This window comes from Anguilla rostrata, chromosome 1, assembly GCF_018555375.3.
Source record: "Anguilla rostrata isolate EN2019 chromosome 1, ASM1855537v3, whole genome shotgun sequence".
Taxonomy (NCBI): domain Eukaryota; kingdom Metazoa; phylum Chordata; class Actinopteri; order Anguilliformes; family Anguillidae; genus Anguilla; species Anguilla rostrata.
In genome coordinates this window covers 23219555-23234704 of record NC_057933.1, presented here as the reverse complement: position 1 = coordinate 23234704, position 15150 = coordinate 23219555, and the positions used below count along the sequence as shown (strand labels likewise).

At 46.2% G+C, this 15150-nt stretch overlaps 2 protein-coding genes across 9 annotated transcripts in view; both read left to right on the top strand.

Moving 5' to 3' along the window:
- Positions 1-9099, top strand: part of LOC135252477 (AT-rich interactive domain-containing protein 1B-like) — a 118159-nt gene extending 109060 nt beyond the window's left edge. For all 6 annotated transcript variants that reach the window (XM_064330620.1, XM_064330583.1, XM_064330609.1 and 3 more), the window contains 7 exons: positions 1-101; positions 1645-1792; positions 2766-2885; positions 3077-3152; positions 3377-4175; positions 4717-4847; positions 6021-9099. The exon at positions 1-101 is cut by the window's left edge. In XM_064330620.1, coding sequence (XP_064186690.1) covers positions 1-101; positions 1645-1792; positions 2766-2885; positions 3077-3152; positions 3377-4175; positions 4717-4847; positions 6021-7862 — 3217 coding nt within the window. In that variant the 3' untranslated portion in view covers positions 7863-9099. The remainder of the gene's footprint in view (positions 102-1644; positions 1793-2765; positions 2886-3076; positions 3153-3376; positions 4176-4716; positions 4848-6020) is intronic.
- Positions 9100-12486: 3387 nt separating this feature from the next.
- The window catches only part of LOC135252446 (palmitoyltransferase ZDHHC14-like), a 37129-nt gene continuing 34465 nt past the window's right edge, over positions 12487-15150 (top strand). The window contains exons 1-2 of one of the 3 annotated variants that reach the window (XM_064330517.1): positions 12487-13186; positions 13871-14149. In XM_064330517.1, the coding sequence (XP_064186587.1) occupies positions 13911-14149 (239 nt within the window). In that variant the 5' untranslated portion in view covers positions 12487-13186; positions 13871-13910. Of the gene's footprint in view, positions 13450-13870; positions 14150-15150 lie in introns of all 3 variants that reach the window. The other 2 variants (XM_064330525.1, XM_064330508.1) reach the window with 2 other exon arrangements.

Genomic DNA, 15150 nt, shown 5'->3' with positions numbered 1-15150 from the left:
TGACCCTGCCTTCCAGAAGCGCGGCTCCCTGCCCCCTGGCGCCCCCTACCAGCCACCTGCCAACATACGCATGCAAGACCCTTTCGCTGGCATGAGGAAAGGTCAGTCCACCAGCCACTGGGGGCAGTGTCCCTAATCTATCTCAAGACCCAGTGTTATGACCCTCCTCTCAGACCCCAAAATGTGTGTGTAATAGTTTGGCTACCAATAAGACAAGATCTAAAAATGTGTATGTATGCAGTGTGAATAGAACGTAAACAAAAATAAGTAAGACAGTTTCCACAATCCAAATGGGGAAAGAGGTGGACTCTCCCCAGCTGTAGGAAGCTGGTCTTTGTTTTACTCCAACACAGTTTTCAGGCCACCATACACACGCCTGCCACTATTTCTTTTTTCCATTTTAAAGCAGCAGTTCATTCATTGTTAAAAAGACAGGTATAAATATGTAAAAACAAAATGCATGCAGCAGTGAAAATGACACTTGAAATGCATTTCAAACAAAAAAGAGGGGAAACTATTCCTTAAAAACAACTATACAGACTTGTATGGCATCAAGATGTCTATAAGAAGAGGACTCATTTTCCCACTCAAATGGAAAAGCAGTGGCTTCATTCACTGAGTTAGGTAGTCTCCTCTTAGACAACACTGCCCCCTCGTGGAACAAAATTATTTTAAAACTATTGTTGCTCTGGGTAATACACTGTCACAAAATAGGGTGTTATTCTGATATTTATCCATTTACTTGATTATAATATTTAACAGATGTGTATTTAAAGGATGAGTTCTCTTCTAAGTAAAGCAGAAGGCGCCTCTTCTGGATGCAACAGTTTGTTTGGTAGAAATGTTACAGATGGATTTAGATCATGCTCATGCGCTGAGTAACCATTCCTCCAGAAACCAGAAGATTGCAAGTTCAGGTCCATTGAGTGGCCTGTGGTCCCCTTTAAGGTGTCTAAGTTTTGGTGCTTTACCTGAACTGCTACCAGACACATTTTGCTGTTTACTTTCATTTGTGCCATTTGGCAGACACTCTTATGCTGTAAGTACACTGTAAATAATAAAAGTTCAGAATATTTGCACTTCCTTCACTAAATGTTTTAGTTTTGAGCTTAACTTAGATTTTTCAAGTTATGCCAACTAGCATTCACTGGTTCAGGAAACATTTCATTGTTAGAAAAGCTTAAAACTCAATTTTAAGTATTTGTAACAATTAAATTTAAGTTTTCTGAACAAAACAACGAATGAATTTTGGTTGGCGTAACAACTTAAAAATCAAAGTTAAGCTCGGAACTAAAAACATTTAGTGCTGCAGGTTGCATTACATTACATTACATTACATTTACTTGGCAGACGCTTTTATCCAAAGCGACGTACAAAAAGTGCATTTCATGGTCATAGACAACTGCTGAACACAGGTTCAGTAAGGTACAATACTTATTTTGTACAGCTATTTCTAGCCAAGAACACAGTTCACAGTGAACACTATTCTGACCTAACCTCTGCAAAGCCAACTAGGCAGAAGAATAAGCTACAGTATTAAAATGTTGCCTTGAAACGCTGAGTGTTCTGAACTGTGTTATTTACGGCGTGTGAGGGGGCCAGTGTAACCTGTGCTTGTCGGGGTGGGGTGTGTCTCCTCCGCAGTGGTGAGTGGGGCAGAGCCCTACATGCCGGGCCCGATGCCCAACAGCGGGGCCCCGGACGTGTACGGCCGCCCCCCCTCGGCCGCCATGCCCGGCCTGGGGATGGGCCAGCGCCCCCAGTATCCCTACGGGCCCGGGTATGACAGGAGGTGAGCTCCTTTCTTTCATACTGTAGCAGCTGGCTTCACGTCTAAAGTGCCGCGGTATTTCAGTAAAAGATTGGGTGGCATTGTAGTATAATGGGTAAGGAACTGGTCTTGTAACCTAAAGGTCACAGGTTCAATTCCCGGGTAGGACACTGCCGTTGTACCCTTGAGCAAGGTACTTAACCTGCATTGCTTCAGTATATATCCAGCTGTATAAATGGATGCAATGTAACTGCTATGTAAAAGTTGTGTAATAGGAACATTTGCCCTGATCAGAGCATCTGCTAAATGCCTGTAATGTAATGTACCCAATGCCGGCCGGCTGCCGTTCCTTTACATTGTTTCCTGTAGATAAATCGCCCTGCACAGGCCGCACCTGGATAGAAGCGGCCATTTGTTCTTGCTGGACAGGGGCACTAAAATCTGACGCTTTAAGCCACAGAGCTGCTGGCTTTCTTTTCTACCTGGTAGTTAATTCGTTGATTAATGTCACTGATTGGGCTGAGATCCCACTCGCCTGGTGTGCTGCTAGGTTTAAATCAGTCTCTGAACACAGAGGAAGAGTGATGACCGGCAGTACTGCTGGTCTTAACAGACAGATTTCAGTATCCCTGTTGCTTAGCGATATTATTGATCTGCGTGTTTAGCATTATACACTGTTTCATTGGTGAAATCAGTGACCACTGCTTTACTTGCAGCAGCCTTTTTCAAATAAATTCTGAATGTATGAGTAAAATGGGTTTCGTCAGTCGTCTTAAAAATAGCACCTCATATTCTTGCTATTTGGGGGTTCAAGTCCGGTTCTTGCTTTTTTTCTGCTACTCTGATAAAGTGCCTTTGTGACTGTTTTGAGTAAAAAGTACTATACAAATAAAATTGATTTGATCTGGGTCTTTACTGAACACCACTATAAATAAATGACTACCAGGTGCAGTTTGTGTGTAAAAGATGATGTCATGAATTCATGTCACACCAGGCCAGACCATGTGATGGGACTGGAGGGTAGCATGGTCCCCCCTGGGGCTCAGAGCAACATGGTACCTTCCAACAGTGACCCCAGCATGTACTCATCCAACAGATACCCCTCTCAGCAGAGGTGAGAAGTCTTGTGCCCCCCTGGAGATTCATATGCTGTATTCAGCTGTGTGTGTGAGATGTGTCTACATGTGTGAGCTGTATAGTGTGTGTGTGTGTGTGTGTGTGTGTGTGTATATGTGTGAGACATAAAAGGTCCAGGAACTGTATGTATGTAACATAAGATGTGTATGTGTATCCTCTCTTCCTCAGGCACGAGGGATACAGTCAGCAGTATCCCAGCATGGGCTATGGAGCACACCCACCCGGGATGTTCCCCCAGCAACAGGTCAGGGATTTCGCTGCTTATAGTAGTGGTTCAGAGGCTGGATTTTTATTCTTATTTGTGTTTTTCAAAATCATGTTTTTTTTATGCAGTACTGCATATTTTTGTTGTTTGATCCTGTCCCCTTGGTGTGTACTAATTCTGACTGCTATAGTTGTTCAATGGAGGCCCTTATAGTCCCTCTGTCTCTGTCTTAATCTTTCTCCCTCTCTTTCTCTCACACACAGGGCTATAAGAGGCCGATGGAGGGGATGTATGGCCCCCCGCCAAAGCGGCAGGATGGGGGGGAGGGCTTTGGCCTGCAGTATGGAAGCCAGCAGGCCGAGGTGTATAACCAGTACGGTGGGGGGTACCCCGGGCCCGAACGGCGCCCCCTGCAGGGCCCCTACCCCTACCCCTACGGCCGAGAGCGCATGCAGGCCTCCGGACCGTCACCCCAGCAACCGCCCCCCCAGCTGGCCATGTCCCCCCAGATGATGGGCGGGCCCCCTGGCTCAGGGGAGGGGCCCCAGCCGGGCGCCTGGCCGCCACGCACGGACATGCCCTACCCCTACCCCAGCAGACAGGGGGCGTCGGCCCAGGGGCCCCCGTACCCTGCCATGGGCCGGGGGGACGACATGGAGGCACGGACCAATCACGATGGGCCGTGGGCCCAGCGGCAGGCCGCCTTCCTCCCGCCCCCCTCCAGCTCCATGCCCGCCATGACCACCCGGCCGCTCCCCTCGTCCTATCAGACGCCTCCTTCCATGCCAAACCACGCCCCCCGCGCCCCAAGCCCCGCCTCTTTCCAGAGATCCATGGAGGCACACTTGTCGCCCAGTAAGGCGCCCTTTATGTCCTCCATGAAGATGCCCAAAATGGGCGTGGCTGTACCGGGGTCGCAGGGTGGCGGCCCTGCTGGTCACCCCCCATCTACCGCCAGCCAGGCCCAGGCCACAGCCCAAGACCTCAACTTCCCGCTGGGGTCGGTAGAGTGCACCATGCCCATCCTGAAACTGCGTCGCAAGATTACCTCAAAGGACACTGGTAGGACACTGCAACCACCTCCGCCAACAGCAACACATTTGCCTTACACATACCAGACTAATCCAGAAAGCTGTGTTACTTCCCAGGGAGTACATAGGTTAGAAATCTGTGTTATTTCCCTTGGATTGCATAGTTCAAAACACTGTGCTGTATCTAAGAGCACATACTCCCAAAAGCTTTTATTTCCCAGCATGCGTAGTCTAAAAAGCTGTGCTGTTTCCAGGGGAATGCATAGTCCATAAAACTGTGATTTCCCATTGAGTGTACAGTCTAGAAAGCTGTGTTACAGAGTGCATACTGCAGAAAGCAGTGTTATTGCTCATCAAGTTCATAGTCTGGAAAGAAAGCAGGGTTATTTCCCACAGAAATGTATGTTATAGAGTGCTCACTCCAACAAGCATTGCTATTTCTCATTGAGTGCATAGTCCAGAATGTTCCGTCAGTAGAAGGAGACCCTGGTTCAGTAATTTACTATTAAGGCAGCTCAGAACAGCACACTTCAGATCCCTCCCCTCACCTTCACGCCCTGCGGTCTCCATAGGAACACCAGAGGCGTGGCGAGTGATGATGTCACTGAAGTCAGGCCTGCTGGCAGAGAGCACCTGGGCACTGGACACCATTAGCGTCCTACTGTACGACAACAGCACTGTCTCCTCCTTCTGCCTAGCCCAGGTACACTATAGCTTTCTTCTGCCCAGCCCAAGTACACTATAGCCTTCTACTGTTCCACCCAAGAACACTATAGCCTTCTACTGCCCCACCCAAGAACACTATAGCCTTCTACTGCCCCACCCAGGTACTCTATAGCCTTCTACTGCTTAACCCAGGTACACTATAGCCTTCTACTGCCCCACCAAAGAACACTATAGCCTTCTACTGCTTAACCCAGGTACACTATAGCCTTCACTGCCCAGCCCAGATACACTATAGCATTCTTCTGCAATAGCTCAGATACACTATAGTGTTCTTCTGCCCAGCCTAATTACAGGATAGCCTTCTATAGGCTCCTGTTTTTCAGTCCAGTGCTATCTTAAGATGCACTACTTTTTGAACAAGTCTCTTCCTATTGATGAAGCCATTAGTGGGTGACGCTACCACATTCTGTCTCACTGACTCATAACCAATCAAATATGTTGTATAAAAAAACAATGGTTGGTTGATAAAGGCATGGCTTGATAGCTCCACAGAGTTTGAGGTTCATGAAGCTGAATTTTCTCACACTTAGATTGTGCTGTTTCTCTGTGATCTGCACATTATACAGATCATAAAATCTTATCCAGAAACACACGCTCCTTAATTGATTCACTGGTCTCTGAGAAACATCCAGGCAATATTCCCACCTGCGCCCACACTCCCTCACTCCCTCTCTCACATTCACTCCTACACCCGCTGTTCCCACTTGTTACATCAGCAGGGAATACATAGCCATTTACGCATTTCATTACTCTGTAGTTAAATAAGTGGTGTCTAAAAACAAGCTAGCACTTTCCCATTTCTGATGGTTACACAACTGTCTTAATTTGTAAGAATTTGTAGAACTCAAATCTTGCCCTCAAGGTCAGCAGAACTTCTGGTTTTCTCTTCCTGATAGGCCGTAGTCCAATAATGTCGCTGATTGGCCAGAGATTACATTCAGTTGGTGCATCCGGTTTAAATTAGTCCCTGATTACAGATGAGGAATGAAAACCAGCAGTACTACTGACCCCAAGGGCTGGATTTGAGTATGCCTGGGCTGGGTAATCAGTGTACCAGTATAATCATCCAGGTCATTTGCCTGCTTGTATAACAGGGTTGTGCACTTCAGAGGAGGAGGAGGATTTAATGATGGATTAAATGGTTTTTCAGTTGCCTGGATTCCTGGAACTGCTGGTGGAGTATTTCAGGAGGTGCGTGATGGAGATCTTTGGGATCCTGGAGGAGTACGAGGTGGGCACAGTCGGCCAGAAGACCCTCCTTTGTGGCCCCGTCCTCCAAAACGAGACAGAGATGGAGTCAGAGGCTCCTCCCCTTGAAAGCACCCATGAGGCGGGGGTGGAGCCAACAGAGGAGCCTCTAGAAGCAGAGCCCAGGCAGGATAAATCCGACCCAGAGACAGTGGAGCCAGAGGTGAAAAAAGAGGAGTCCCAAGAGAACACTCCATCCTCTGTAGAGCAGGAGCCCACACTGAAACAGGCCAGCAAGTACGACCGGCTGCCCTTGAAGGTGGTGCCTGTGGACAGCCTGTTTGTAGAAGAGCAGTGGGAGGAGCCGAGCCAGGGGGAGGAGTTCACCAGCGGCCTGCTCCACTGGCAGGCAGGGGGAGGAGACTCCACCGCCCACATCCAGACCCACTTTGAGAGCAGGAGCGAACCGTACGAGAGAAGGGGGTCTCGAACACTCGAGGCGGATGGGCGAAACGAGCAAGGGACCGCGACAGAGGACGTGCCGTGGACCCACTCGGGCGTGTTTTTGGACGGCAACCCCTTCTCTCTTCCTGCCGGCTCGTCCCCCGCCCCGCGGCTGGAGGAGGAGCCCCGGACGTGGGACGAGGCCCCGCTCTCCACCGCGGCACCCTGGCAGGACGCCCTGTCCCGGCGCTGCGTCTGCGTCTCCAACATCCTGCGCGGCCTGTCCTTCGTACCCGGAAACGACGTCCAGATGTCGCAGCACGCCGGCCTGGTGCTGATCCTGGGCCGCCTGGTCCTGCTGCACCACCAGCACCCCGAGAGGAGCAGGGCTCCCCGCGCCTACGCGCAGGACCGCGACCGCGCCGGGGGCCGCAAACACGAACAAGACCACGACCGCGCCTGCGAACACGGTCACGAGCACACCCATAAGCAGGACCAGAACGACGAACACAACCACGAACACGAGCACAACCGCAAAGAGGACGAGGACCACAACGAAGAACACACCGGAAAACACGAACAGCAACGCGACCACAACCACAAACACGATAGCGTCCCCAATCACGACCGGGACCGCGAACGCAGCCTGGCCTGCAGCAAGGACGAGTGGTGGTGGGACTGCCTTTCGACGCTGAGGGAGAACACCATGGTCACCCTGGCCAACATCTCGGGTCAGCTGGACCTGTCCCAGTACCCCGAGAGCATCTGCCTGCCCCTGCTGGACGGGCTGCTGCACTGGATGGTGTGCCCCTCGGCCCAGTCCCAGGACCCGTTTCCCAGGGCGGGGCCCCACTCCGCCCTCACCCCCCAGAGACTGGTGCTGGAGTGCCTCTGCAAGCTGAGCGTGCAGGACGGCAACGTGGACCTGCTCCTGGCCACGCCCCCCCTCTCCCGGCAAGAGCGCCTGTACACCACGCTGCTGCGCTACGTGGCGGACCGGCGGAACCAGGTGTACCGGGAGATGGGGGTGGCCGTGCTGTCCAACCTGGCGCAGGGGGACGCGCTGGCGGCGCGCGGCATCGCCGTGCAGAAGGGCAGCGTGGGAACCCTGGTCAGCTTCCTGGAGGACTGCGTCGCCATGGCGCAGAGCCAGCGCGGGCCGGCGCCCTCCGAGCCGCCCAGCGTCAACATGATGTGCCGCGCGGCCAAAGCCCTGCTGGCCATGGCCCGGCTGGAGGAGAACCGCTCCGAGTTCGTCCTGTTCGAGGGCCGGCTGCTGGACGTCTCCATTTCCTCGGCGCTGAGTTCCGCGGTGGCGGCCATCGTGTGCGAGGTGCTCTTTCAGATCAGCCGCTCCTGACAGGACCGCATTGGGGGCGGGGCTCAGCAGGGCGTGGGCGAAGCCTGCGGCGTAATCTGCGGTTTTTATATTTTTATTTAAAAAGAGAAAATAGAAGCTTTTATATTCAAATATAAATAAATATATATATATATGTATATATCCTCTGCCCCGATAACAATTTTATTTAAAAATATTATCATTTGAATACAGATATTTAATACTTGCTGTTATCATGTGTTGGAAAAGAAAAGTATTTTCCTTTTTTCTAATTTGAATGTTTTGGACTTTGGACAGGAGTCCGTCCTTTTTAATGCTTCGGAGTTTCGTAAATGTTCATACTTGTATCTCTGTGTTTTTGTTTGGGAAAGCAGATTTATTTAAATTGTGAGAAATACTGTAGATAATCTTGCTACATTGAGAAGAAAGAAAACGATAATTTTAATCACGCAATGTAAATGTGTCCATCTAAAAATTCTGTGCAATAGCATTTAGTGCAAACGGTAGGTGGAAACGGAAAGGTGAATTTTATAAACTTGCAATACATGAATTTGGCCCCAAGTGGGCAGTGTCGTATAAGTCTCTTAGCAAAATGAAAAAACAAAACATTTTTATTTATTATTTATTATTTTTCTTACATTGACTTGCACCATCAGAGTGGCACCCTGAAACTTCCAGAAAGTAAGGATTTCCCTCCTACTTTTGTGTTTGTATTGCATTTTTTTCTTTTTCCTCCATATTTTGCCATTTTGGGCAATATGTATATAAACGCTGTACATTGGACATGACCCTATTTTTCCTCTTTACTTTGAGTTAGTCCTTTTTTATAAAATGGCAGTTATTAATTATTATAATGATTATTGTTAATGTTATTATAAACATATTTGATCCAGCTGGAACACAAGGGGAGCTTAATGCAAAGGTTCATCTCTTCTCTGTTCTACAGCAGAGAGCTTGGCACAGCAGCCATTTTGTCAGGCAGGTGTGAATGTTCAGATGGTTCCTAGGAATGTTAACAAATAAATGAAGAACCAAACCCTTTTATTTTTTTCATCCAGTATTGCAAATGTGCATATTTGTTAATCAAGATAATAGTCAATAAAAAGGACAGTGACAAGAAAATACAAAGACAAGAAGATAATGTAAATTATGTCTGTTCCTCTGCCTCAATGAATATCATTTATTCAGCATAAATCTTTATACTCAATGTTCCACATGTTAAGAATAAATGTACATTAAATCTTGTTAAGCACTGTGAGCCATGCTTTTTCCTGATTCCTCTGTTTACAGTGCACGAGATTGCGTATGTGTAAGCACACGTGTGTTAGTGTGTGTGTAAGCATGTGAATGGGAGTAAATCTGCGTTTGTGTATCAGTGAGTGTGTGTAAATGTGCTTGTAAGCCTATGTGTAAGTAACATAATCTATTTATTGTTCCTTCGGGACAATAAAGTCTATCTTATCTTATCTCATAACATAATCTGCCTGTGTGTATATCAATTAGTCAGTCTATCCATTCATAAAACACTTTTTTATACTAGTGTTCTTAACAGAAGTGATGCCTCAGTGCTTTGTAAACCCAGAAAAGCTAGAGTGCACTTCAGCTGTGCTGTTTTTTGAAGTGAGTAAATATTTTAAATATCCATACAGTGAGTAAACCCTAAAAATGAGTGTTGAGATTACTGGTCGTGTGTGAGTATGTGTGTCATTTCTAACACACCTACATTTATAATACACTTTGTGCTAGTGTATCATTTCTTGCACCTAGTGCACCTTATGAACCCAAGCTCATGTTAAATTTTTAAAACACATTTGTGAATCTCAGGTTTTGAACTTGACTGAACTTGCTGATGTCAGTATGAAGGCAAAATAATCAGTTTAAACTCCGCTAAAAGTTGAGGAGCACATTGCAATCAGAACAGGGACCTCAATTCACTATACCGTACAGAACAGAGAATGCGGCAATATTATCTTCCTTCAGCAGTGGGAATATGGCACAGTGTTTCTGCTGGTCTCCAAAATCTAAATCAGGCTGAAGACAGTACAGTCCCTATAGGATAATCGTGCCAGTGTCCCTTTTAAATATGGGATAAAATATCTATTTGGGAAAAGGCCAAGCCAAGTTTTGGATGGGTTCCACGATGTTCTGGAACTAGTGTAGGCGAATAGCCTGTCAATCCAGTTCCTCAGAAAAACAGAACTCTTTAGAGGCAGAGGGTAGATCTCTAGTGAATCCACAGATGGGCAGGCCTCCTGGTTTTTACGTCATCAGGGACATCGACGTGGTGATGTAACCATGTGCTGTTTTCGGCTTTGGCCGGAGTCCTGCCGTTACGCATAAATGTGTGAGTTTATCCTTTTTTGTCACATATTCCGGTTGCTGAAAACAGGAGCACTTGCGTAAAAGTGTGTTCAGAGAGCGAACGCTTTAATGTGTGAAAGCGGGTTTCTGGGTGAAAATTAAGGGTCCCTCTGGAAACCTGAGGGGGCGATTGTTCTCTCGAAAAAGCGCTTTTTATAGAGCCTCTCACATCTCTTAAATAGCACTTCATACCAGAGTGAGCATGAGTATTTTCCATAGACCTTCACATTGTGTATGAAAACAAATTTCTGGTCCTTCTACGCTCTACAGAATGACGTCTGTAACACGGAAAACAGTCTCCCGAATCCACCACACAGTCACACTCAAAAATAGATACACCTCAGGCGTTCACACACACGTGTCCAACCAGGGAATGACTATCTCAGATAAAACCCTTCACATAGATTTAGTACATATCACACCGTATAAGAAGATAGTATGTAAAATTCCTGAACACTAAAGTACATTCTCAGAGTGAGGACGTGGGGCCCTATGATGGAGAAGGAAGTATTTCAGCGTAACAACGGAAATCGGATGTTTTGCTCCCTTGGTGATATCAGCACATTGGGGTTAATTTCACCTGTTTGCTTTGCCTCAAACTTCATTGTTGTCAGTTCTGTTAGAACTCATCCCTCCTGTTTTGGCATCACTACATGCATTACCGGTGGCTGATAAAACATTCAGGGTCAGTAGCTGTCTGGAATGGCTGCCACCCATTCCTGGTACCCAGCAGTGATATGACCTATAACCTCGCGTAACACACGGCCCTCTTCAGTTCAGCTCAATAGCTCTTTGTTTTACAAACCCATCTATACAGCTATTAGGAATGACCCAAAACTCAGCGTGGCCAGACTATGTAACCAGATGTAACACATATAAACTGAATTACCAGGGAAATTTGGAAAACGTTGACCGTTTTAGCTCCAGGAAGATGATACTGAGAAGAGATGTTCCATTGTTTGTGTTGTTTTTTTGTACAACTGTGTGTGTGTGTGTGTGTTTGGGGGGGATGTCCTTATCAAATGTGACTGGAAACAGATAGTTGAGTTCAAACTTCACTTTTCTCTTTGAAATATGAAGTTTAGTGTTACTGGTGGCACACTAGTAATCTAGAAATATATTTTCCCAACAAGAAGTAGATTAAATGAATTTAACTTGATATGGGCATATTTTACAATGCTAAAAACACAACTGAACAGTTGCTTAAACTTTGAACAGGCCGTGGTAGTTTTATCAATGGCCCATTTTCCACATAGCACGCATTAATATAAACAATTTAAAAGGATCCTTTTACCTTCTGTACTACAATGGTAGGCATTCCACAGCATTACTCCTTTTTAGGCATGGACACACAATCACTCAACACTAGGTAGTACATAGAGAGCTTAACCTGCAATTCAGAGTTACTGAAGTGAAAAAGAACTGAAGGGCAGGTTGGGTCTGCTGTGTGCAGGTTAGTGAAGCATGGGGGGGGGGGGGGTTGTAGTTGCTAAGGGCCTCAGTGAATCCCAGAGGGGTGTGAGAAATGCTGGAAGAAAAAAAGAAAAGACGAAAAGCAGAGGGGAAAGCCAAGCGAAGCTTACAGCTTAGTTCTAAGAAGTTTCTATCAGTAGTTAGAATAAATACTTTTTAAATTTACTTTCAAGTCCAATACATAATCTAGCTATGTCAGATTTAATATGAATTTTTAAATCCAATCTGTGCTCAAACTGTTGTACAGCAAAAAGATAACATGGAACACTAAAAAAAAGAGATTTAGATAAAATTCTGTGCATGTTTTAAAGAGGATAACCCAAGTGTTTAGACTTACTGTGTGATCAGACAATTGCGTACCTGGAATGTGTCTGTTATAATGAAGAATTAAGGTACAGAATTTACATTTGTAAGAACTGTCAGTAATTTCCGCAGGAAACGCGGAAAGCACTAATCTCTCGGGGTTGTTCCAGTATTGGCTACACCCTGGTAACGACTCGTAACCTGCCGGCTGTACTTCTCGTCACAGTTTACCTCTCAGTGTTATCCAAAATACATCAACAGCCTTACTCAAATGTTTTTGAGCAAACTGAGGTAGTAGCCAGGGTGATTCGCCATTTGACTAATCAACACGCCTTATATTTGCAAAGTTGCGCATGCAAGGCGTGTTGCGTGTTATACTGGAAAATGTAGCCTAGTTTACTTACAAGTTGGGAAAAAATTTGTTTCATAAAATTGCTCCTCTTCACACGATCTACTACAATTCCCGTGATTCTATGCGCGACGGTATGCACTCGAATCTGAGGAGTTCTGTGTATTGTTTACCAGTTGCAATGAACATTGAGAACGTGAAGGTGGCGGAAGTGTGAATGCATACCTCGGAGAGCAATCAAAAGAAGGAGCATTTCAGTTTCGGCATTCAGACTAGGGATGGTGCAGTTCTTTGAAGCGAAGAAAAGGAAGACGTGGCGTAGCGCCCACTTTCAATATCGCAGCGAGTATTAGCTATATGTGCCGTTACACGGACACGAAGGCAGGCTGTAAGCGAGGTACAGAAGCGCATTGGAAGTGAACAGCAAGCAGCGAGCGAAAACGACCGTATTTCGTAGCGCAATTATGTGGACTGGCAGTGGCTAGCCAGTTTGATCTCAATATGCGAATGTAGTCTTTGGTATAACTACATATTTTTAATTATTATTTTTTTATCTTCAAACTCCAAAAGTGAAAATGCTGCGCTTAACAGGCGCGTGCAACAAACCAGGATAACGAGTGGAATATAAAAATATAACCGCCCTAAAGCTGCGCTGAGCAACAAGGAGAGAAGAACATCGAAGGATTTCCATAAATGTCCGCTGGATCTTTCTATATACATGATGGTTTGCGACTTTGATTCACCAGAAAAGGCCAATCTTTCACGGGAAACGAACTTTGATTGTCGATAGCTGGTGCACAAGCTTGCCAACAAGCTGTTGTTCAGCGTAGCAATTTGCGATAGCTAGCTAGCCAACTCGGTAGGTATCTAGGGAGCTAGCTAGCAAGTTAACGTACGATAGCGTAGCATATTTGGTTCAAGTAGCTAGCGTTAAACGAAACTTTGGAACTTGGCTACATGTTCTGAGATGAAGACAGCGTCGAAGTTGTAAAGCTAGCCTAATGTGCTAGCTAGGCTAGAGAGACAGCACGCAGCATCACTGGAATTTTGAAACAAGACCTTTTTTATTTGTGCTTCGCTCTGGCCATACGAAATATACCTCACTTCACAGCTTCTAATTCTGTAAGAAATGCAGAGAACGCAAATTCAATGTGTGAAAACTACCAGTTTTTGGGGAAAAAGTTGTTTGCCTGCTTGCTATTTAGCTAAACGTTAGCGACGTTACAATCTCCTTGCCAGTGTATCATTTCCACCCATTACGGGTTGCCAGTTGGCACAGTCCTGCCATGCAACAAGCTTGCTTCATGTGTTAGAAATAAAAAAATACATTTTTTAACACGAATACATTTGCTACTGCTAGATAGTTTGATTTCTGCAAGTCTACAATGAATTGCGCTTACTCGATGGCACAACTTCAAGCTAGCTTGACATACCCCTTCGCAGGACAGTTATGAAGAATTTGCTAGAAATGCTTCCAGTTAGCTAACGCTTGCTAACCTTACTTAAACTGACTCAGCCATCCGCATGTGTGGTTTTTTTGCAGCGGATTCTTTGGATTGTTGTGGTGTGCCTTTTGTTGATTGATGCATCTCGGCGTGGCTGACCCCATGAGAGACTGCGAGTACAGCCAAATCAGCACGCGCAGCTCGACACCCATGGAGTCCCCGCACAAGAAGCGCAGCGCGAGGCGGAAATGGGAAGCCTTCCCGGGCCGGAATAAATTCTACTGCGATGGGAGGATTATGATGGCTAGACAGACTGGTGTCTTCTACCTCACCCTGGTCCTCATCGTGGTCACCAGTGGACTGTTCTTCGCTTTCGAGTAAGTGTTTTGATTGTAACGTAATCCTGTTGCTAAGCCTGTCTTGGAATGTCAGGTCAACTACTCCCGCCCTGACGTTTCGGCGCCCCCGATGACAACTATTTGACGATCGTTTCGGTTCGTGTCAACTTGTGCCCTGTTCGAAAGCATCTGACCGTGTTCCACCACCCCGCTACACAGGCGTTGTGTGCACTCTTTTTCGATCTGTATCCATGTGTGAAGCCCGATGATGGGTTATTGGAGAAACACCCATTGACTCCATTTCAGTGTCACTCTTGACATGAGCCCCGAATCCTGCTGACACGATGGCCATTATTCATATTTGGGGAAGGTTGCGTTTTGTGTTTTTTTATGCAACTATACCAGGGGACAAATTGTAACTTTCAAGATGACAGTAACTTTTCCAAGATTGCATAATTTAAAATGTAGTCCCATGACCCTGGCCTGGTGGGTCGTAAGTGGGAGAGCCTGTTTCTCTGCTATTACTAAAATGACCTTTACTCAATGGAACTATTGCTTTTGGTTACATAATACAGCTTTGCCCTGAATGTATCATTTTCAATGTCAGTTGGCCCCCACAATTACGGACCTCTTCTGCGTTTGTTCAACAGACAATATCATGCATAAATAGAATACAGCAGAACCTTTCATGAAACTTAGAAGTGTGGTAACATTGTGAAAATGAGAAGAGAGAACTTGGCACTAGCCCCCAGCAAAATGCTGGTGAATTGTATCTGTGGCTGGTACATTTGTCTATTCTGCCAGCCACTTTGGCAGGTAACCACCTGTCACTCAGAGGACCTGTTCTTTTCTAAATATCTACTTGTCTGGTAAAATTGGTTGGTTAATTTTTACCAACAACTGTGGCCAGTGGTTAAAAAAAAAAAGTTTGTTTCTTGTCTTGGAAAAAGAGCCTCTTCTCATTCCCCAGTAAAGTCTGGGTGGGCAGCATATTTTAGGTCTGTTGTGGTTCTAGATCAGTGGTGTCAAACTCGTGCCAT